This window comes from Polypterus senegalus, chromosome 4, assembly GCF_016835505.1.
Source record: "Polypterus senegalus isolate Bchr_013 chromosome 4, ASM1683550v1, whole genome shotgun sequence".
In the NCBI taxonomy this organism is placed as follows: Eukaryota; Metazoa; Chordata; class Cladistia; order Polypteriformes; family Polypteridae; genus Polypterus; species Polypterus senegalus.
In genome coordinates this window covers 69,987,812-70,012,920 of record NC_053157.1, presented here as the reverse complement: position 1 = coordinate 70,012,920, position 25,109 = coordinate 69,987,812, and the positions used below count along the sequence as shown (strand labels likewise).

At 38.0% G+C, this 25,109-nt stretch overlaps 1 protein-coding gene across 1 annotated transcript in view; it reads left to right on the top strand.

The window, feature by feature from the left end:
• Positions 1 to 25,109, top strand: part of musk (muscle, skeletal, receptor tyrosine kinase) — a 131,540-nt gene that overhangs the window by 36,229 nt on the left and 70,202 nt on the right. The window contains exons 2-4 of the mRNA XM_039750830.1: positions 2,754 to 2,880; positions 18,494 to 18,645; positions 21,234 to 21,361. Coding sequence (XP_039606764.1) covers positions 2,754 to 2,880; positions 18,494 to 18,645; positions 21,234 to 21,361 — 407 coding nt within the window. The remainder of the gene's footprint in view (positions 1 to 2,753; positions 2,881 to 18,493; positions 18,646 to 21,233; positions 21,362 to 25,109) is intronic.

The window sequence follows — 25,109 nt, the reverse complement described above, 5'->3', positions numbered from 1 at the left end:
GCAGCTGCGGTGCGGCGAAGAGGCACGCTTCGCAGCCAGAACGGGGAGACAAGATGGCCGCGGGCCGGAGGTCCCGCCCGCTGACAGGCACGGGATTGGCCGGTGTGTCTTGTGTGCCCGCCGATGATTGGATAGAGGCGGGCCCAAGGAATGCCAGTCTCGTGTCAGAGAAGAACCCGATTGGGCCAGAGGGAGTGGCCCAGAGGAGGCAGGCGCGCGTGGAGCTGATGAACAGGTAAGCCCACCGACGTCTGTCTCTCTCTCCACCAGCGGCTCGGCGTGTGTCGGAGGAGTCCCTTCGCCCGCCAAGCCGCTTTAGAGGAACTGCTACGTGTTCTCGCCTCAGTGTGAGCAGCTGATGGAGATGGCGGTCGCGTCGAGAAAGCCACCGAGTGAGACGGAGGATCGGGCGCGCGCTGGAACCGAGGCAGGCAGAACACGGCGGGAGTGGTGAGTGTTGCCGTTCCGTAGAGCAAGTGTGGGGTTCGCCGAACATGGCGTGACCGATTACGGACGAAGGCTCCGGTAGGCAACTTCCCAACAGCGATGCGGGCGGCGCAGACAGCTAGCGCGGCGAGGAGCTTGAATATGCAGGGGCTGGTAGGATCGGGCTGCTGAGTGCCCTGGGTCCTAGCGCCCTGCGCCCAAGCCTGCAGCTGTCTCCTGTCGCTCTGCCTGGACGCAGACGGGCTGGATTTGAGCTTTGCTGTGCTCAGACCCAGACCGCCAGCGTCCAAGAAAAGAAGGAGGAACCGGCGGGTGAATGCCGGTTCCTCCGATAGGAGAGGACGCGCGCTGGGTGCGCGTCCGAGAAGGGCCGTCCTCTGTGCGGGCAGAGGAGATCCCCTGGGCGGATGGGCGAACTGCCTGCGAGAGCGGTGCCGAGGCCGACGAGCGGACGGGCCTGGAACCTGCGGCGGGGGACTTCGCAGGCAAGTTGGGGCTGTCGGAGGGGGGCAGGAGCACGGTCGATACGGAGACCGACGGGCGCCGATGAGTGTCCTGGCTGTGCTTCTGGCCCTCTTTTCCTTTATTTTACAGGCCCGAAGCCCCGACGAGCGCTGAGGCCGACGTCGACGGGGACCTGCCCGCCTGGAACGGGCGCTCGCTGGAGTGCTCCACGCCGGGAGGTTTACAGTGACCCGCTGGGGGAACAGCGGGCGAGAGCGCGCAGACCACAGGGGACGTTTGCGCGGCGAGGGTGCCGAAGACAGATGTCCCAGGGTGCCGTGTTGGACCCTGGGGACATAGTAGGACCCTCGCTGGGGACGTGCTGCCCTTTCAGGTTGTGCCGCTTGACCCACGCGTGTCCTCGCTAGCGGTGGGCACTGTGGCCCCGGCCGGGCTGGAGCCCGCGGGGCCCAGGAGGACATGAGGAGGGCTTGTGCCTCCTCCAGCCCGCGAGGGGGCTTCCCGTCCTGGTTCTATTGGGAGCCACGGGTCGAGGGCATGGAAGCCCTACCCTGTAGGGCCGTGGTTGCCGCCAGGCGCGCCCGATGCCGTTGATCCCATGCAGTCGCCGCCGGAGCTGGAGCCCGCCGGACGCTTTGGAGGACGAGAGGAGGGCTTGTGCCTCCTCCACACCGCGAGGGGGCGTCCGTCCTGGTTCTGTTGGGGGCCACGGGTTGAGGGCATGGAAGCCCTTCCCTGTAGGGCCCGTGGTCACCGCCAGGCGGCGCCCGATGCCGGTTTATCCCGTCGCGGTTGCCGGTCGGGCAGGAGCCCGGCCGGGCGCTTGGAGGACCGGAGGAGGGCGAGTGCCTCCTCCAGACAGAGTGGGGCGTCCGTCCTGGTTAGGCAAGGCCTCGGGTACAGGGCTTTGAAGCCCAGCCCTGTAGGGAACCGTGGCCACCGCCAGGCGGCGCCCCGGTGCCTAATTATCCCGGGAGCCCGCACTTCCGCCACACCAGGAAGTGCCGGGGAAGACTTTGTGTGGCGCCGGAGAGCTGCCAGGAAGGCAGCCGACACTTCCCACGCTGGGGCGTGGCCAAGGAACAGATGGCGGAAGCACCTGGGGCTCATCCGCATTATTTAGGGGCGCCTCCCTCCAGTCAGGTGGTGGAAGTCGGGAGGAGACAGACGGAACTGGAGAGAGAGGACGGAGGCGCCAGGAAGGCACAAAAGACTGTGGGCCTGGACTTGGGGAGATCGGTGCGAGAAGGCACTGGGGTGCAATGAGGAAAAACTTTGTAAATATTGTATATAATAAATGGTGTGTGGTGAAACAACGATGTCCGTCTGTCTGTGCCGGGGCCAGCGTTCACAATATATATATATATATATATATATATATATATATATAAAGAGAGACAGAGAAAGAGGGATGCTCTTAAAATGATGTATGGGCTTTAAAAAGATATTAAATGTTATGAAATTCACTGAGCAGATTTTGTACAAATGGTATTAATGAGTTTTGATCCAAGATATTGGGTACCATGTCATCACCCTAAAGTGATATTTTTGATCAAGCCCTTCCTTTATGGAAGTTTTAAGGGAAAACAGCTTGCTTTCTGCTGAACAGCTTCCTTTTAACAAATGATGAGACTACAGAGTTGTTAAAGGTTAAGCTGGAGCTCATTGCCAGTGTAGCTAATGCTTCTCATTGTTTAACATATTTACTCTGTGGTATTGACCTTCAATATATGTAGTCTATATTTGTATAAACAATACACTGTAGGCATTTATTAATTACATTTGAATAAGAATATTTAATAAAGTATCTGAAGTTTTTAATTTTTGTTTTCTTTTCTTAGCTCCACGGATCATCACTCCCCTGGAAACAGTGGATGTAGTAATGGAGCAAAATGCTACATTTGTTTGTGAGGTAAATTCACAACCTCTTGCAGAAATCACTTGGACCCGCAATAATTTTCCAGTCCAGTAAGTAAAGTTAATATATAATAATATCCTTAATTACTACAGCCAGCTAATGTTCTACCATGGTAATCAGTAAAAGGCAAAAATTTCCTATTGTTTTGCTGAAGATTACAGAAACAACATGATTGTGCACTCTGGAATATCACCTTCTATTATTTTGCTTAAAGTAATACCCATCCTCCTATAGACCTGCCACATCTGTATTCACTTTCTATTCACCATCCCCATCTCTCCCAGACTTTGCTCCAGTGTGTCTACCTAATGTATCTGATCTTCTCCATTATGTCATGCCTACTGTATGTTTTTTATTCTATTGAACCTAATCTATTTAGGTGCTGTTGTGTTGACTTTGCTTTTTTCATTACACCTCTTCTTGTATCCTATTCACAAGATTTGTCCTTCTGTCATTAGCCATAGATTTACTCTGTTGAAAAATACAACATATACTATCAGCTCTTGCCAACGTTTGATCCATTCTGTAATCTGCTGTTGCTATTCAAATCTTGTAATTTGTTTTACAAAATAAGTCTGTAGTTCATCATTTTGAACATTGTCAGTCTGGATATTAATGTCAGCTTATCATAGAAACAGCTCTTTTCTGTTTTTAATAATCTTCTAATCTAGTTTTGGAAATGTATTTTGTTTATTGTTTGCACAATTTGAAGATCCATTATATTTTATATTGAAAGAATTTTTCAATTGCTGTGGTGCCATTATGAATGGGTCAACCTGTTAAATAATATGATAAAGCTAAGGCTTTTCGGATACAGACATAATTAAGCATAACTTTTTTCAAAATTGCATGTTTACAGTAATGCTGTTATGATTACTATTTGTGCTTTTGCCCAAACGCAAAAGTTCACCCGGTCAGTCAAATCCTGATTAATCTAGGGTTACAGTTCCAGTCTTTGTACTAACCTCTGACAGCCAAGTAGTGAGTAGTAGTATTAAACTTAATTTATATTTAATTAAACAAAGCTACCAGCAATTTGCTCGTTTATGTAAAGAAGTTCACACTGGTTTACTTTGGCATGTCCAGGTTTCTTAACATTGCCCTATTTTCAGTTTTTATGTCGATGACACAACCTCCACATAAAAATTACTCCTGGATACATGGCAGCAGTACAGAAGCTAACTGCATGCCTGAAAGACATCAGTGTTTGGATGAATGTAAACCTCCTTTTACCAAATACTAACAAGAGGGTCTTGTTTCTTGAAAGGTATCAATCACTCTGCTTTTTTGTGACTAGCTTTAGTGCTATACATAATGTTAATTCTGAGCTACAGTGTGAACTTCATTCTTACATCTACAAAACTACCTCTTAATGTGGAGTCTTCAAATCCTTTTTCACACCAAATTTCATATTCCAAGTTTTTCTTCAATAGTCTTCCTTTACAAAATATAAACAGCCAATAATTTAAAAATGCAACTGCTAGGTTCCTGATTTAGACCAGACACACTGGCCGCTTTAAACTTCACCTTGAACATTTACATTGGGTTTCTGTCATCCATGCAACATTTATGTTAGTTTATAAAGCTGTCATCACGAATAGCCAATGTTTAAAATGAGGGCAGTTGGCTTGTGTGCAAAGTGAAGAAAATAAATTTGCATCAACTTACTGTAAATGTATTCTAAGTTTAAGTTGCATCAGTGCTTTGCAGCTGCTCATCTACCTTTGTCACTTTGTGTACCAAAATAAATAAACACTTAATCAACTTAGTTCTAATCCAACTGTTCACAGGGCTAACTTCTAAACAATTTATTGTCTTTATTTATATCTGGTTCATGAGACTCAATTCTCCCTTACAATAAAAGTTCAATTTCTTAAAAACTCACATCAGTGTTTAGAAAAAATAATTGTTTGTTGAAATTATATGTAGAGAAGTGATGCTTTTTGTTGGACGTATTTTTAGTAACATTTTATAATATCATTTACTGATTATGCTGGTTTTTCGTAAATTATTCTGTTGTCTATTTCAAATTTATAACACATTGCTACATACTCTACTTACATGATCTTCTACAGTATTTGTAGTTGCTAATGTCAGAATAAAGTTATTTACTGTAATTTCTACCCAGAGAAAAAAATAAATAAAAAGACAATGTGAAATGGATTAAATGCTTGTTCAATAATTCAAATCACTGCTCTAATGTCTCCAAAAGGCTGAGATAATAGAATTAGATATAAAATGCATCAAGAAGACTATGCAAGGGCAGTGTAATGTTATTACTATGCATAAAAGTAATTATAAAAAGTAGAAATAAAATCGGAAAATAGACTACATCTATGCATTCTTTAGCAATTCCAATAATAATTCCAGAAACCTGGTGCAAGGAACAGTTCTATCATGCATTGGAAGTCAGCCAGTCAGAGGACACAATTATATTATGCTCACACTAATGTAATGCTAGAGTCATGTACTGACATTACATGTGTGAATGGCACGCATATAAGTTGAAAACATAGACACAAAGTTTCCCAATCAGAAATAGATGAGAGTCTAGGCAACTATTACGACAAGTTAATAAAAATATAAGTTTTAAAGAATGTAATTATTAATTTATGATGATTCAAGACAAGGTTACCTGCTGGTTCTAGTACACTAGACATAAAAGCACTCTAATAGAGAGTTCAGTTTCAAGATTGGTGGTTTTTAGCAATCAACCCATTACCCAAAATCAAGAGGCGCATACATGCATGTACAGATTTATTTTCCCCTTTCCAAGACCAATGCATAATTTTTTCAATGAACTGCCTCTGACCTTTAGACAAAATGCAATAATAGAGAAAGAGTACCAGACTGTATACAATTTTATATCATTGCTTTCTTTATTCAAGGAACAAAGTTATCCAAACACCCCTATGAACCAGATAAAAAAATTAGGTTTAGTCCTTTTTTATCACACCTTTAGCAACAACAACCACAACTAAAAATTTCCCCCAACATAAAATGGCTTCTCTTAATAGAGCCAGGAAGATGATTCCCCTGATGCACATGCATGATGCCATCTTTACCTAATTTAAGTGTAACTGTATATTTTCAGAATAAGCTTCTCCACAGTTTTGTTTTTAAAATAACTCTGTTTCCCAACTAACTTACTCATTGACCTTTGCATGTATACACAAAACCATTGTAGTTAACAGACTAAAAGAAAAAGATGATCAACAAAAAAAGGATGAAAGAGTTCAATGGATTGTAGTTCTTTTGCCTGGAGTTTTACTTAATGGTATACATAACAGGGTTTAAAAGAATATACAAGAACACATCTGAAAGCATTAACTATTGTATACTTAGCTAGCGAACATCTAATATGATTCAATACCCTTTGCAACAAATTACTTTGTGTTAACATAATGTCATTTTAAAAATAAGAGTTTATATGGACTATGAAACATTGGTGTTAATGCCATATACTTTGCCCACAGATGAGCATTTTAACAATTATTAAATTATTATTATAATATTTATTAAAAATAATTTTTATGGCACACTTGGGCAACTCTCATGACACACCACTGTGCCGTGGCACACTGGTTGAAAAACATTAAATTAAACCAAAGATTCAGTATTATTATTATTATGTCCTTTATTTGGGGGTATGTATGTGGTGAACTTAGCTGCTAAATGTAGTTCAGAAACATTACACTGTACAGAAAAAAATATTTTTCATGAAATGGAAAGCAAATGTTTGTTGTCCCTTTCAGTGGATTTATACAAGACTAGTAGTTTAGTGTATGGATGTTATCCTCCTGTTCAAGTTTTATGGAAGGAAACCAAAAATATGTAATGTAAAATGTACTACCGAGCGAGAATACAAAGTCCTAAGACAGTGGCAAAAGATGCAAAGCCCTAGCTGCTCCTCAGGTAATTATCTGGTGAGGTAGCTAACCCACTAGTCTCAAAGCCTAAAGCATTATTCTTCCTATACGTCCATCTATTTGTGTGTCTCTCTCACACAACTCTGAACTATCTTCTTCCACCAACCTTCTCCTTAACTCCTATGCAATGTGTCGCTCTTAAGGAAATCAATTTTGTGCCACCAATCCAAGATTACTTGTTGAACGACAGGGCAGTTCCCTTTGGCTACTGGGACATCAGGATATGGCTGCCACTGAAGCATTCCCTATTGTCCTTAAATTAAAAATGTAAAGGATGGATCTTAAAGAAGTACATTCCCAGTCAGGAACTATGTACTTTCTCTTAATGCTGGTAGAGAAAGTATTAATCTACTGCTAATCTCCACCCCCCACCCTCCCTTACCTTCATTCTTAAATGGGTAATACAGCCCCATCTTCTCTAGCTAGGGACCATATGTTACCACCTAAAAGCTTGGATTTCTTTTGGCTTCTTGCCAAGTCTCATTCTCTTGCTCTGTGTTTAGCTAAAAGGTCAGGCATTGCTATGTTAAGTCCCCACCAATAATTTGGAGATATGTATTTGCACTCGCTCTCTCTCTCTCTCTCTCTCTCTCATGCTCCTCCTCTCTTTCTCTCAATTTACATCTCTCTGCTGTGCTGGTATGTTGTGCCATTAAGGAACCTTTCTGTGCCATTGTTATCTCTTTCCCTCTCTTTCTCTTTCTCCTTCACAGAAGTATCTGTTGTAACTGTACGTTTCTTTCCTTGACTTGATAGTGCCTACATTTATGTATTTTTTAATCTTTATTATATAATATTTAGTCACACTCCAGATTACATTGTGAAAAACCTGATATTTTAAATGAACAATTATTTGGATTTGAAATTTTTGTAATAATCCATCTGGGATTTAAAACAATAATCATCTCATATGAGCTGCTGTTTTTGACATCTACTGTCCCAGCCACAGCTAGTGAGAAAGAGGTTATTATGCACTGCAGTAATTAAAATAGCTGAAAATACATTGTATATTTATTATATATTTATATTATATTTATTATAATGAGACTTTTGAGAGTTATAGCCAAAAGAAACCCAAGAGAAGGGCATGTCACAATTCAGGGGGAAATGGAGTTTATTCAACTCACAAATTATGTCAAGTATTTTTTAATGTAAAAAATAAAGTAAATTTATCTTGTACTGTATTTTTATTACTTTTGGTCAAGAGTAGAAAACAGAAAATTATTTTGACTTCCAGTCATGGCATTTAACTGCTAGAAATTTGAAAAATGTATTTGTACTTGTAAAAATCTCTCCCTGTTTTTCCTCTCTGATGATTTATGATTGCACTTTTAAAATAACAGAGCAATAAAAGCAGAAAAATAATAAACTATCAAATAAATCAATATAAGTTTAAATAGGTCATTATGTATGTGACCTAATGAGTAAATGTAGGTTTGCTCACATCATTACATTTTTATTAGTGATTTCTACTATTAAATTGTAGAAAATGCATATAAAAAAGTAATGCATGATTAGAAACACTAACTTGATATATGTATATTTCTGATCTAGATTATATGTGCATGGAAACTATAGCTAAAAACTGTAGATAAGAAAAACACAACAGACCTCTCAGGATTGCATTGGCGAGAAATGGTAAACCACTGATAGGGAAAGGTAAACAGGGTACATAAGAAACATAAGAAATTTGACAAACGAGAGGAGACCATTCAGTCCATCAAGCCTGTATGTTTAATTAATAGCTAAGCTGTTCCGATATCTCATCCAAATTTTTCTTATAGGTTGTCAAGGTTTGTTTTTCATCTAAATGTCTTAGTAATTTGTTCCAGAGTCCCACAACTCTTTGTGTAAAGAAGTGCTTCCTGGCTTCAGTTTTAAATGCACTTCCCTTAATTTCCACTGATGTCCTCAAATACGTGAAGAATGTTGTTGGATCTACTTTATAAATGCATTTCAGGATTTTGAATACCTGGACTAGGTCGCCACACATTCTCCTCTGCTCGAGTCTAAACAGGTTTAATTCTCTGAGTCTGTTAGAGTATGACATGTCCTTAAGTCCTGGGAAGCACTTGGTTGCTTTCCTCTGAACAACATCAAGCATTGCTATGTCTTTCTTGTACCCTGGTGACAAGAATTGCACACAATACTTCAGATGTGGTCTTATGAGTGCATTATGTGGCTTGAACATGACGTCCCTTGACTTAAATTCAACTGATTTTATGATATAACCTAACATTGTTGCCTTTTAAATTGCTTCTATGCATTGATTAGTTGATGAAAATGTTGCATTAATGTATACAGTGATCCCTCGCTATATTGCGCTACGACTTTCGCTGCTTCAGTCCATTGCGGATTTTATATGTAAGCATATCTAAATATATATCACGGATTTTTCGCTGGTTCACGGATTTCTGTGGACAATGGGTCTTTTAATTTATGGTACATGCTTCCTCAGTTGGTTTGATTTCATACAAGGGACGCTATTGGCGGATGGCTTAGAAGCTACCCAATCAGAGCATGTACTGTATTATGTATTAATTAAAACTCCTCAATGATATACGATATGCTTCCCAAATAGCACCTATTGATTTTTGATTGTTTGCTTTTCCCTCTCTCTCTGACATTCTCTGCTCTTGATGGAGGGGGTGTGAGCAGAGGGGCTGTTCGCACACTGGCCTAGAGGATACGGATGCTCCTCTAAAAAATGCTGAAAGACTACCTTCACATTTTTCCCTCTCTTGTGGCTGCTTTGTCGGGCAGTGCTTCGCATACTTAAATGCCTGAACAGCCCTATTGATTTTTGATTGTTTGCTTTTCTCTCTCTCTCTCTCTCTCTCTGTCTCTCTCTGTCTCTGACTCTGACATTCTCTGCTCGTAATGCGCACTCCTTTGAAGAGGAAGATATGTTTGAAGATATGAATCACTGTATCTACTAAATGTACTAAATCCTTTTCAGAGGTTGCTTCCTGTATGACACTGTCTCCCATCTTGTATTTATAATTGTTGTTCCTTTTGCTCATGTATAGCACTTTGACCTTTTCTACATTTTAACTGCATTTTCCCGGTGTTTGTGTCTTTTTAATTCTTTTTGCTGCCTTCAAATTGTCTGTCATCCCTCCAATTTTAGTGTCATCTATGAATTTGTCAAGTTTACTAACTGTACCAGAATTAATATCATTAATATAAATCAGAAAAGTGAGCATACAACTAATGAGCTACTCTAGTTGGTGAAATTTACAAGGAACTGTTAATTGAGATAGGGTAGGTACACTAATTCAGAAGCTGGAAAAGACATGAGACTGAAAAATATTAAAAGAAGTTAAGAAATAAATAGTGACAGGTGAAAGGGAAGGGTGGCTATTATATAAATGATGGGATCCTGGGATTACATTCAAGACTTAGAAAAATATACATTATGTTTGGAATCCAAAAAGAGACCTCAGACATAAAGAACCCTTTGAAGTTGAAAACTAAACCATTAGCTTGTTTGGAGTTTACTGCTGAAATGCAAGTGTAACTCTCTCACATCTTTGCTTTTCAGCTGTCTCTTCAATGATGATCTTAGGCCAACAGCACATTACAAAACTTCTAGTCAGACAGCATATTAAACTTAACGACTGCAGTTGTTGAATCTTGTCCCCTTGAAGATATCAGATTATTCAAGTAGGAATCACAGGGGAAGACATGACTGTCTCACAAGTTTTCTTCATAGTTTCAAATTTCCATAGTATATGAGCTTGCCACATTCGGATAGCTAATTAACATGCTGCCTGACTATGCCGGTGCCTGTATGAATGCTTTCCAGGCAAGACAAGTTCAGCTGTGATCTCTGTCCTTTCTTTTTCATTTTTCCATTCTGTCATTGTATGAAAAACATTGGACAAATAAGCCTCTCTTCTGTTTGCATGGTCCAGGACACCCATTTTCTCCATTTCTTTGTGGTATCATTGTATGGGATTTACTGTACTTCCAGATGACTGTTCATTTGGTTGTCATCTCTCATACACATTCAAGCCCACTAGTACAACTTAAGACACAATCAAACTTGATGGAAGTGGAACTGCATGACTGGTTTTCAATAAAGCATGCCACAACTACCTCTAACTCGCTAAGATTCTCAATGAAATCTATGACTAAAAATCTATGAGTTTTCCAGGAAAGGTTGTGTAATGCGACAAGACTTTAATTACAGTATACAATCAGATACATCTGTCCAGAATGTTTCTGCTACCAAACAGCTTTACTGTACATTTGTTCAAAGGAACATATGTCATGGCCATGAGTGAACCAAAATAATATAAGATATAATAGATACAAATGCTGAGAAAAAATGAAATAAGTTAAAACAGATAAAAGTGAACTTATGGTAAAGTCTACTGCTTTGAAATAACTATGGTGATGAGTTTTTGTAGACACCCAATATGCTTTGTGTAAAATAAACACTACCACTTATCATATACAGTGGTGTGAAAAACTATTTGCCCCCTTCCTGATTTCTTATTCTTTTGCATGTTTGTCACACAAAATGTTTCTGATCATCAAACACATTTAACCATTAGTCAAATATAACACAAATAAACACAAAATGCAGTTTTTAAATGATGGTTTTTATTATTTAGGGAGAAAAAAAACAAACCTACATGGCCCTGTGTGAAAAAGTAATTGCCCCCTGAACCTAATAACTGGTTGGGCCACCCTTAGCAGCAATAACTGCAATCAAGCGTTTGTGATAACTTGCAATGAGTCTTTTACAGCGCTCTGGAGGAATTTTGGCCCACTCATCTTTGCAGAATTGTTGTAATTCAGCTTTATTTGAGGGTTTTCTAGCATGAACCGCCTTTTTAAGGTCATGCCATAGCATCTCAATTGGATTCAGGTCAGGACTTTGACTAGGCCACTCCAAAGTCTTCATTTTGTTTTTCTTCAGCCATTCAGAGGTGGATTTGCTGGTGTGTTTTGGGTCATTGTCCTGTTGCAGCACCCAAGATCGCTTCAGCTTGAGTTGACGAACAGATGGCAGGACATTCTCCTTCAGGATTTTTTGGTAGACAGTAGAATTCATGGTTCCATCTATCACAGCAAGCCTTCCATGTCCTGAAGCAGCAAAACAACCCCAGACCATCACACTACCACCACCATATTTTACTGTTGGTATGATGTTCTTTTTCTGAAATGCTGTGTTCCTTTTACACCAGATGTAACGGGACATTTGCCTTCCAAAAAGTTCAACTTTTGTCTCATCAGTCCACAAGGTATTTTCCCAAAAGTCTTGGCAATCATTGAGATGTTTCTTAGGAAAATTGAGACGAGCCCTAATGTTCTTTTTGCTTAACAGTGGTTTTGCGTCTTGGAAATCTGCCATGCAGGCCGTTTTGCCAGTCTCTTTCTTATGGTGGAGTCGTGAACACTGACCTTAATTGAGGCAAGTGAGGCCTGCAGTTCTTTAGACGTTGTCCTGGGGTCTTTTGTGACCTCTTGGATGAGTCATCTCTGCACTCTTGGGGTAATTTTGGTCGGCCGGCCACTCCTGGGAAGGTTCACCACTGTTCCATGTTTTTGCCATTTGTGGATAATGGCTCTCACTGTGGTTCGCTGGAGTCCCAAAGCTTTAGAAATGGCTTAATAACCTTTACCAAACTGATAGATCTCAATTACTTCTGTTCTCATTTGTTCCTGAATTTCTTTGGATCTTGGCATGATGTCTAGCTTTTGAGGTGCTTTTGGTCTACATCTCTGTGTCAGGCAGCTCCTATTTAAGTGATTTCTTGATTGAAACAGGTGTGGCAGTAATCAGGCCTGGGGGTGGCTACGGAAATTGAACTCAGGTGTGATACACCACAGTTAGGTTATTTTTAACAAGGGGCAATTACTTTTTCACACAGAGCCATGTAGGTTTGGATTTTTTCTCCTAAATAATAAAACCATCATTTAAAAACTGCATTTTGTGTTTACTTGTGTTATATTTGACTAATGGTTAAATGTGTTTGATGATCAGAAACATTTTGTGTGACAAACATGCAAAGGAATAAGAAATCAGGAAGGGGGAAAATAGTTTTTCACACCACTGTAGGCATCTGTTGGAGTGTAAACCAATGTATACATAAGTTTACAGTGGGTATGAAGAGTGTATTAAAAATAACATTAATTTAATCTAAGTCAGGGGTGCCTAATACGTTGATCGCGATCGACCAGTAGATCGGAAAGGTAGTGCGGGTAGATCACATTGCATTCAAAAAAATTGCCACTTGATTGACATAAAGGGCAGCCAGTCTGAGATCTCTTTTCTTCTAGAACACTGGTCATCCCGCATGCACGATCAAACGCGCCAGCTACTGCAAAACTCCTGCTATCTAAGTGATCTAGTTAGCCTTCCAATTTATATCGACTAAAGAAGGGATTTAAAAAACAATTTGTTGGTAATGGGCTGGATGTGGAATTGGAAGAGGATTTTTTTCTCTCACAATGTCAGAATCGAAGTGTGTTTGTCTGATCTGTCAATCTATCATTGCTATTCCAAAGAAGGAAAATATGGAAAGGCACTTTCGAACTGTTCATAAAACTACGAAACTGACTTCCTTCCAAAAAGCGATCTGAGAAAGAGAAAGGAGGGGGAACTAAAATCACAGCTAATCAGACAGCCGTCATTTTTCATTCGGCTGAATTCAAAAGCAAAGGCAGACACGCCAAAGCATCATTCCGGGTGAGTCACTCGATCATTAAGCATAAGAAGTCCTTCCAAGATGGAGAGATGATAAAAGATGCCTTTGTTGAGGCAGATGGCTAAGGAGAAATTCCTGCTGAGATTTCAAGACCCCTGGCACGAGAAAAAGGAGTTTCTCCTTGTCATTAAACATGCAGAATACAAGCAACTTAATAACAATCAATGGCCGCTAGACTTGCCATTTTTTTTCCGATCTGTCCAACATGTTGAATGAGCTTAATTTACAACTGCAAGGAAAAGAGAAAGCCATATATGATTAGCTCAGTTAATGCTTTCAAATGAAAAATGCAACATCTGTCCTCAAAGCTGCAGTGCTTTGATTTGGGCAACATCCAAAACCTCGCGTCAGAGCTGGAGACGCAATGGAAGGCGTGTGAGCAATTTGACTGCATAAGCTACACAGAGCAAATTGAAAATTGTCTGTCAGACTTTATCTAATGAAAAAAAAGTAACGATTCGAGTGTTGCCCAATGTAGTGGAGTAAGAGTAGCGTTTCTAATTCACAAATGTACTCAAGTAAAAGTAAAAAGTAGGGTGCAGTAAAACTACTCTTAGAAGTACAATTTTTTTTAAAAAGTTACACAAGTAAATGTAATGGAGTAAATGTAACTCGTTACTACCCACCTCTGATACTCTATATATATATATACATATATATATATATATATATATATATATATATATATATATATATATATATATATATATATATATATATATATATATATATATATATATATATATATAATTTTTAATGTAGGTAGATCATTTTGACCTGGTCATTTTAAACGTAGCTCGCAAGCCAAAAAAGTGTGGGCACCCCTGATCTAAGTCATAAAAAATAAATCCTAACCCTTAAGAACAGTGTGCATGATAACACGAAAACATATCACTAATCATATGGATATAACATGCTGTAATATAACTCTTGTCATTACTCTTAAAGATAATGGTTCTTTAATAACATTGTATGGTTATTAAATATGTTTGTTATGTGGTTTCTCATAGAACCATTTCTTGACAAAGCACCATTTCATTCTGGAAAGGGTTCCCAGCATATGAAGTTGGTTCTTTATGCTTTGAGAAGCTTCCTGACTTCTATACTTTATGGTAGACTACATACAAAGTAAGAAAACCTGGACTTGGCCTGTGGTATTTTATTAGCCAGTCTTATTGTATGCAGGAAAAGTCTTTTAAAATCAGGACCCACTGGTATTTCACAAATCTGTTATCTATTCATTGGCCATTTACTGTATGGAGCTTGTTACAGATCTAAATAAATAAACATTCTTTATAGAACCTTCATGTCGATGGGTCTTTTTGAACCAAAAATGGTTCCCCTTTGGCATTGCTCTGAATAACCATTCTGGCACCTTTCTTTTTAACAGTGTATTACTCAATAGTGAAATGAGATTATCTTCTTATTTTCCTGAGAGAATAAAATCAGGTGCCATGCATGTTCATTAGAGGGTCTCCAACCGCATCCCTCACAGGTATGTAAAGCCATTGTGGGCTGAAAGGGGATGCTGCTACTAACTGTGTTGTCTTACTTTTCCTCTGAAGTACCAGGGAACTGCCCAGTGGGGACAAATGACTCTACCTCTTCTTGTCCTTGGACTGAGAGAGCGAAGAGAAAGAACTCCTGCTTGACCTGACCTTGTCTATAGTAAATAGACCTTGAAAGGCAGTATTTTTGTTGATCTTGCGCCTTTGTGTGTTTGTTTTTTTTAACCATTGAAATAAACTGGGGCAGCAAGGTTGGTGCCTCAACATTTGTCACTTGTCACGAGCTGTCACTCCCTCCGACAACCACATAGGGAACTCCTTCTCCTCCATACTCCTAAAAAAAGTTCACAGAGACATATGTAACAGAATTCTACTGGGTTATCTTGTTAATTGTATCAGAACTCCATATTTTGATGTAGGAAATGTTCAAATTTGCCATTATTTTTTAAGTATGTTCTAAGGTCTTTATTTTTATTTGAACTCTTGATAAAAATAAATATGTAAATTAAACTGTGGCAGTAAATGATATACTGTACATATTTATAGCACTTTGAAAATAAATAGTAATACTTTAATAAAACATAATACCATTTACGAACTAAAATTAGTAAGTGAGACTCAATACAACTTGGTCAGAAAGTCTGAAGCAGCTGTGTATTTAAAAAGCCTTGTGTATTTTGCAGTGACAAGCACATTCTTGCAGAATGTAGTAAAATCAAAGAATTGCAGCACAAAGAAAGAATTGACTTTTTACAATCTAAAGGTTTATGTTTTTGTTATTTCACACAGGGGCACGTTGGCAAGAATTGTAAAGAAGAAATAAAACATCAGATATGTTCTTTACAGCACCCAGACGTCCTGCAGGATTTAGGAAATTCATAAAATAATCTATGTTAACTAATGTTGTCTTATTTTAATTTCTTATTTTGTCTTTTATTTTTCTTCATTATGTAAAGCACTTTGAGCTACTTTTTTGTATGAAAATGTGCTATATAAATAAATGTTGTTGTTGTTGTTGTTAATCATGGTTCTGGTGCCAAACTTAGATAATTGAGGGTTTTTGTAATAATTGTGGCATTTTCTACAGATTGATGTCCACACAACACCACTAGACAATTAACTAATACAAATTAAGAAAAATACAATCTGCTTCATGATCCTTAGGACTCATTCACACGTAAGCACTTTTCTAGTGTTTTAGCGCTAGACACAAAACTCTCCTAAACCACTTGGAAAGTTATTTGGTATTGTTTTTAATAAAACTATTCACACCTAAGCATTTTAGCAGCGAGTGATTTAGAAAACTTGTGTATGCAGCAGATTTTGTTTTCAGCCAAATGCTGATTCCATTGAAATCAACTGTAATGCTCATAAGATGCTGGTACAACATTTTTACAGGGCGCCACTGCAACTACCTGGGTGAAGCAGCTCATTGAACCTAAAAAAATGACAATGTAAACCAAATGATGAGAATTCAACAAAAATGATAGTTATACATTTAATATTAATCAGCTTAAAATTTAGTACAGATGTTTTAACAAATAGGGAGAGGGGTAGCACAGAGCTGGCATTCCTTCCTCACTGGGTTAACTGAATGAGGTTTGCAGGTTCTGCCTAAATTTCTGGATTTATTGATATTAATGTATTACTACCTATTTTAACACTGAATACTGGAAATGTCTCTAATACTTTTCAATTAAGAAAATACATTTAGTCCTTTGTGAAGTAAATAACATCCATCTACTTTTTCCATCGCCAATGTAAGCCTCAGGGTGAACATTGGACCCTGCACCCTATTTCAAAGTATCTTTAGCAAATAATTGTATTAAAACTAAACAGATATTTTAATAATTGGTTTCCATTGCTGGATCTCACACAGGACAATTTTTATGCTTCTCTGCATGATTGAGCACTGAAAAGAACTGGTGCACTGTCTGCCAAATTTGTTTCTTGCTTGTCATCCAGTGTTGCTGTGATAATCACTGACTCCAGTGACCTTAAACTGGGCAGATTAATCTCAGCCCTAAACACATTCAGGATAATAAATCTGCCTCTTGACATGCTACATTTGTTCTGTATGGCTTTCTGTGCTGAATATTTTTTATATACTCTTACATGTTATATTATCTTCATATTAACAATGGTATAATTTATGGCCTTTTAAGAGCAATAAAATGACAACTATTTGAATAAAATCAGGTAAAATAATGTCACCAATTTGCTTTGAATATTCTTTATACAAATTTTGTTTTCCTTTGCACCTGTAATCCTTTATTTTACTGCCAAGAATATGCAAAATGTGGACACCATAAGGATGACAAAGGTTAAGGTAAAATCATGTAGCAAGCCCCTAAAGAAGGTAAAGGTAGCGATGCACAAGTATGAGAGATAAAATAACAGAGCAGGTCAGTTTGAACGCATTTTTTGGCTAGATTACATTTTCTATCAATTGTTTTTAAATTAGTAATGTATTGTGTGCACAGCTTCTGATTGCCTGTGTTACCCAGCTTCGCCTGGCAAATTTCTAAGACAAAAGATGTCATTGTAATGATACTGGTTAATCAGGTGTATCAAAAGAACTATGCAAGTACTACTTTTCTATATACAATATTTATTTATTTATTTATTTTACCAAGGGCTAATTTTAGTGGTTAAGACTTAAGACTCAATTTGTGGGTTTAAACCCTGCTATTGACACTGTTTGACCATTTTCTCCTGTCTGTGACACTGCACTGCTCCTTCTTCAGTTGTGCATAGATCCTTTTGGTTACTGATGCTATTCGCGTGGCCCATCAGCCACTTTTGCTGGGTCCTACATTTGCATCAATCATGTTCTCCATGGAAGGCCAAGCATATAAGAAAGCATAACATTAATAAATATTAACAATATAATAATCTTCTTTCTGTAACATCACTGAATTTGAATCAAATTTGTCAAGACATTTTTAAGATTTTGGGGTATTCATCTTTTTTACTATTGATACATCAAAGTGTCCCTGTTGATGAGTGAGTAAGTGAGTCAGTCAACTGACTACTGTATAGATATTTAGAATTGTGCAAAGTGTCAGGAGTTATCTGAGTAACAATGCTAGTAAAACCCTTTAATTTATGTTCTTCCCTTCAGCACTATATATCACATTTTTGTTTTAAGATCAGAAATACATACAGTACATTCAAATGTGGATGTATTGTATAGTTTAAACACCTTGTTGGTTAACATAATTTTGGTTCAATTTTATCTTATATTATCTCAGTCTGCTCTCTGCAATATGTTTCCAAGACAATTATTCAGTGAAGTGACATTTAGTTATGAATACAATTATAATAAAGTTGAGTATAATTCATTGTTCCTTATTAATGTTTCTGTGTAGAAAAAGGAATAGTGTACAAGTAATTTTATAGTTTGGTTAAAGTATTAAACATACCTTGTTTTAAATGTAATTTAAAGTTTGGTACAGCACTTTCTGCTAATTTTAAAAGCATATATTTTTTATATTGAAACAGGTCTTTCAACAGACGATACATTGCAAGAGAAAATGGCCAAATGTTAATAATTCCTAATGTTAAAGACACAGACAATGGGGAGTATTGCTGCATTGCTGACAATGGAATATCAGAGTCTGCTAAAAGCTGTGGAGCTTTGCAAGTCAAAATGAGTAGGTGTACACAGTTTGTGTATGTATGTGTGTATGGCAAACAGTATAGATGTTCGTACTGTATGTAAGCTTTTCTGCCTTAAGGACAATTATGTTTTTAAAGTGTTCAAAATAACATCTGCAAAAACAAAATCAGTTGTTTTGATCTGAACGAAAACATAACTATATTTTGCTGACAAAAGTTGGAAGTTTTACTTCTGTTTTGTTTTTATTATGCAGGAATGCCTAGCATGGCAGCTCCACACTAACACAAACTTTAGATTAACTATTGATTTACAAATATCCACACATATATATATCTCTCTATTACAGGGGTGGGCAAAGTCATTCCTGGAGGGCCGCAGTGGCTGCAGGTTTTTGTTCCAACCCAATTGCTTAAAAAGAATCACTTATTGCTCTAGAAACACTTATGCTTCATTTTAGTTATCTCCCTCACTAAGATTTTGAACACTTATTGCTTATTTAAGTCTTAAACAGCTGCATTCTCGGTTTTTAATTGCTCTTTATTAGCAATAAGATGCAAATGACAAAAGAAACCAGCATTTCTCCATTTTGCTTGTTCCCCTTTACACCTGTGTGTATTTATCGTGCACTATTAGGTTTAATTAAATACTTGGAAGGAAAGTGAAGAGAAAAAAGTGAAGGGCTGAGAATTACCCATCTGTTTTACACTTCAAAGTATTTAGATGATATCCTTAGAATGGAAAAAAAAATCTAGGATATGAGAATGACTTGACATTGCAGAGTTAAAGCACTAACAAGACAAGAAATGTAATTATTTGCAAGGATCGTTTTCTAATTAAGCAACTGGGTTGGAACAAAAACCCGCAGCCACTGCGGCCCTCCAGGAATGACTTTGCCCACCCCTGCTCTATTATGAAAAAAAAATCCTGGAGAGAAGCAGTAGGGCAATGAGACGTGATCACAGGAGACTAAAGAGATTGGCCACGGAGTGTCTCGTGAGGACCTTGAACATGAGACTTTGTGCAAAGAGATTGACCCAGGACCGTCTTGCGATGACGTAGAACACGAGATTCTTGTAAGTCACGCCCTACTTACAACCAAATAATAGCACGGGCAGTAACGCACTCACTGCCACTCAGTCATGTTTTGGCTTTGAGCACACACGGATCCAGGGCTATCAGCGCATATAAAGCGTATAAGGACAGTACGTTATAAATGAAACGTAGATGACTAAGCAAAGAAAAAAGCAGAGTGGAGAAAAGAAACTCAAAAGTGTTGGAAAGACAAAAAAGAAAAGAATAATCTAGGTGCAAATTCAGAAAATAAGGAAAGTAATTATCAGACCAGAAATAACGAAAAGGCGAACAGAGATTGAATATATGGACATGGGTGATATGTCAGAAGTATGTAAATATTGTAAGGCTTTGAAGTTTAAGTCAAGAGAATTTCAAAAACGGAGTTTACCTCACATGCATTTATTGGTTACTTTGCAAAAAAAATGATTAACTGCTGATGATGTAGATTGTTTTGTCTGTGCTGAAATTCCAAACAGAGAAGCCTATCCTGAATTATGGTACAAAGTCATTAAACACATGTCTCACTGACCTCATTAAAAAGATTCAGCACGTTGGGACTCAAAAGATTCCAAATACTGTTTTTACAGAAGTTCTTAAATAAAAGTGAAACTAATGAAATAGCAACAATTCAAAGAAAAAAAAATCTTAAAAGTGATTATCAAGAAAAACAAAAATGGGGGTTGGCGAGCGAAGCCCCCTAGTATATATATATATAGTTGGGTGAGCTTTCAATTGAATTGCACAGTGCAAGGATTATGAATGTTTTAAATGCAATGCTGGACACATGCTAGAGGGCAATTGAGAGTTAAAACAATAACAATGTTTAATGAACGCATACAAGCTTAATTACAAAATTTAAGTAAAAATGTACAACTGCATTCAAAACAAACACTGCTTAACATAAAACAGCCAGAGACAGGATCAAAGATACACAATGGTATTTTGTTAAAATGAAGAATCACCAGAATACCATTTCACATTGGTAGTGTATATCAGTTTGTATCCGATATGCTGCTTTAAATCACGTTTTTCAGGGTAGAAAAATTAGAAAAGACCCAATATTTAATTGTAATTCAATACATAATGTTAATAATTTGATTTATTACTTCTAAGAAATCAGCTGCTATCTGTATTTAAACAATTTAATATTTACAAAGTTAAGGGTTAGACTTTTTTTATATACTGTAGTACTTTTAAACTCTGCCAAAGAAGTGCCTATGGATATATGAGGCTGCAGTCTCGGTAGTTACACTGAAATATTGCAAAAACTTTAATAAGAAAAAGAGTCAGACAAGTAATAAGGGTGTTAGGTATTTGTTTATTGAATCAGGTTTAAGGGCCTTTCTGATTTCTTTAAGAACTTAAATAAAGACTGATTGATTAATTGATTGATTGATTGTGTAATGTGGTCTTCATATAATTAAATAATTTATTTTAACATTTTTTTTTCTAGTATCTCAGTGTGATACTTTTCCTTAGTTTATTTTCTCTAAATATACTTTTAAGGTAAAATAGCTTAAAAGTAATGAAGTTTTATGTTACCTCCAGGGCCTCAGATCAAACGACACCCCTCAAATGTTACATTACTAAATGGCTCAAAGGCAGTTCTTCTTTGTGGAGCAGTGGGGAATCCGAAACCAGACATTTCCTGGCTAAGAGAAGACATTTTGATCAAGGTAATTATATTATATTATCCATTCATCCATCCTTCCATCCATTATCCAACCTGCTCTATCCTAACACAGGGTCATGGGGGTCTGCTGGAGCCAATCCCAGCCAACATAGGGCACAAGGCAGGAACAAACCCTGGGCAGGACACCACCACAGATATTATATTATATTATGCAGAGTAATCCAGATATTTACAGTATCTATCTATCTATCTATCTATCTATCTATCTATCTATCTATCTATCTATCTATTCTTTGAAAAATTAAGATTCTCAATGGTAGCTAATTTACTTTGCTTGTTGGAGCCTGTACAGCTTATTTTAGGATGTGCATGTTAAAATTAAAAAATCAAGTGCAATTTGCTGTTCAAATTGCAATTTAGTGTGCAAAAAGATACGTCTGTTAAAAACCCTTTTGTGTGCTTAATGCATTGCTAACAAACAAAAGAGACCATTAACTTAAAAACTGCAAATCAAATTAAGTTACCTATAAAAATTTTAGCACACTCAATTTCCACTAAAGCTTGCATATACTTGCAAGACAAACAGCAGTAGCTTTGATATTGCAGTATTTTTGATCAAAAGTGTTTTTCCAGTTAGCTGGTTTGGCTGCTCTGAGAAAGACAAAAAAGCACAGAACTAGAAAATGGCAAACAAATGTGAATGGTAACAATACAGCTTGGGTAAACATGGAATCTTTACTATAATTACAGTTAGGCTCAAAGGACTGCAACACAGAATATATACAGTAAATAACAGTTGTTTTCAGCTTTGCAATCCTAAATGGAATTATTTGTGTGATGTTCCACTGTTGAATTATGTCTACCAAAAAGCTTCCAATCATCTTCTTCCTTTTCAACTGTCCCCACTTCTATTGTAAGTCGATGCTTTATAGGTTTTACCAAAATTCTACAAATCAGTGATTTTATTAATTTTCAATAGTATTTAAACTCACTGTTTGGAAAATTTGGTTTAAAAAAATAATTAAAATTATAGACTGTTGGTGACATCTTTGTTCAGATGAGCATGAAAACGGTACTGATTAGCTATATTCACTCTATTTTTTTCACCATTTGGATTCATTTCATATATTTTTTGTAAGAGATACTTGCAATGATGGATTTAACTTCATCCCAGGAGTGGCACATTGGCTGCAGGCTTTTGTTCCAGTCATTTCCATAATTAGAAGCCAGTTCTTAATTGGATGCTTACATTAGCCCTTTCTTCATTTTCAGAAATTCCTAAAGATATGGGGTATCATTCTGGAATAAATTCAAGTCAAGTCAGTTTTTTGCTTTATTTTATTCATTTTAGTTCATTTTCTTGTGAAAACAAGGTGTTTTCTTTTTCTCCCTCAACAATGGTTATACGTAAGCAGCAAGGAAGAGAATAGTGAAACAGCTAATCTAATATAGTATTTTTTCTACTTCTGTTTTTATCATGCAGTACCTGATGTCAAAATTTTGAGATCAATATTAATGTTAAGCAAAGGATCGGAATGGCACTGATGTGGCTTAGACAACTAAATATTTCATTAATTTGTTTTGTCCCAAAAGTTATATATATATATATACATAGATGGGGATTTCCAATGGGGTAAAAAGTACAGTGTGGTATAATGCTTAAGGTTTTAGACTTCAAACGCTGATATTGTTCAAATCCTTCTTCCGGTAATGTGTGTCCATGAGCAAGTCACTTTACATACATGTGTTCCAATTGGAAAAATAAATAATCACCAGTTATATCTCAATTGTTGTAAGTCGCCTGAAAAAAAAGGTGTCAGCCAAATAAGTAAATGTAAAACAAAGTGCAAAATGTTAAAGTAATGACATTTTCATCAACAGAAAGTTGCTTGGGCAAACAATAGCAGCATGCAAGAACTGGATATGAGAAGCCTGCTGTAGTGCCTACAATAGGGATGTACATTCAAGGTCATATATAAATATGAACTCAGAGCTCAGTATTTCTTTGATCTTTTAGTGGGAAGGTGATTCCTCTCAGTAACCAAATGTCTGTCTGAGGTAGAGTTTCCATTTCCTAGCATGCCCACTTTGACTGTAGATTATGAAAATAAAATTTGTATATTTTTATATGTTGTGGTCAGCAGTGCTACTTCATAGCACCTAAGGCAGCATTAGAGCCAACACTACACAGTTTGTTGCTTATTCACTGTAAAGTAGGGCTGCCAAAACAGGCAAAAATCAAGATAGTAGTTAACTAATTGGATAGAGTAATTGCTCTCCTCTTGGCTGATAAACCATTTATGTTCTTATCTAAACAAGTAAATTACCATGAACCCTCTTAATCTATAGCCAGCACGGAAACTGTATCATTTCCCCGCACTGGCTTTCCTGGAGATGCCGAGTAATCATATCTATACTAATAAAAGGCAAAGCCCTCACTGACTGACTGACTGACTGACTCACTCACTCACTCACTCACTCACTCACTCACTCACTCACTCACTCACTCACTCACTCACTCACTCACTCACTTACTCACTCACTCACTCACTCACTCACTCACTAATTCTTCAAGTTTGCGTGTAGGTAGAAGGCTGAAATTTGGCAGGCTCATTCCTTACAGCTTACTTACAGAAGTTGGGCAGGTTTTATTTCGAAATTCTATGCGTAATGGTCATAACTGGAAGCTATTTTTCTCCATTTACTGTAATGGAGTTGAGCTTGAAAGCTGTGGGGGGCGGAGTTTCGTGTGACATCATCACACCTCCCACGTAATCACGTGAACTGACTGTCAATGCAGTGCGTAGAAAACCAGGAAGAGCTCCAAAAAGCGCTGAAGAAAACATGCATTATACAATTGAGAAGGCAGCGAAACAATAAGAAGCGAGCAAATGACATATACAACCATATTCATGAGTGCTGCTACTTCGGAAACAAAGCACGGTGTAAACCTAAAGTTTAAATTAAGTTCATAGAAAGGCTGCCGCTGGCGTTTTTAATGCCCACGGGTAATGCGGGATACAAGTTTAATGAGAGGACGCAGGATATAAATGAGAGTTTTGATCACTTTGTAACTAAGTTAGAATTGCACGTGAAGGGCTGTGCTTGTGCAAATTCCGAGAGACTGTGTTTGTGGGGGGATTGACAGTTAAGGCGGGTGGGGGAGTCAGGTCATCATCTCCCCTCCCATTCACCTCATTTTGCTCTGAGCTGAGCTCCAGCTAACGCACACAGTGTTATGGAAGCGACTTTGTGACGCTGCCACCAAATACTCACAGAAAAATCCACAAGTTAATACACACGCTGTCTCTACAGTTTCTCCACACTGAATCCTCCAGGCACTACTTACAAAAGGTTACATTGACAATCGTGTTACGTTATTTTTAAAATGTTTCCTTTTCTTAGCACAAGCACAGCTGAGAAGCTTCGATGCATGTGCTCCATAACACATTAAAAAATCACGCATTTAATCACACTTTGCAATACAAGCAAAGGGGAACTTATGTCAATGCATGATTTCATGGTACACCGATTACATTGATCAGCGCTTCCCGATTCATTTTACCCTCGCACCCCCTTGGTTTGAGAAGAAGTATGAAAAAATATGAGGTTAACACATTAAAACAGATCACCAATTGGAGCTTTATAAATAATCGATTCGCCATCAATAATTGTTTTGGTAAAGCCATACTCAGTGTAATCCTCCTTCCATTTTATAATTTTTCTGCCGCTAGCTATGATTAAATGAACAGTAAAAAAGTAAGAGCGAAGCGAGGGTGACTTATTCAGGC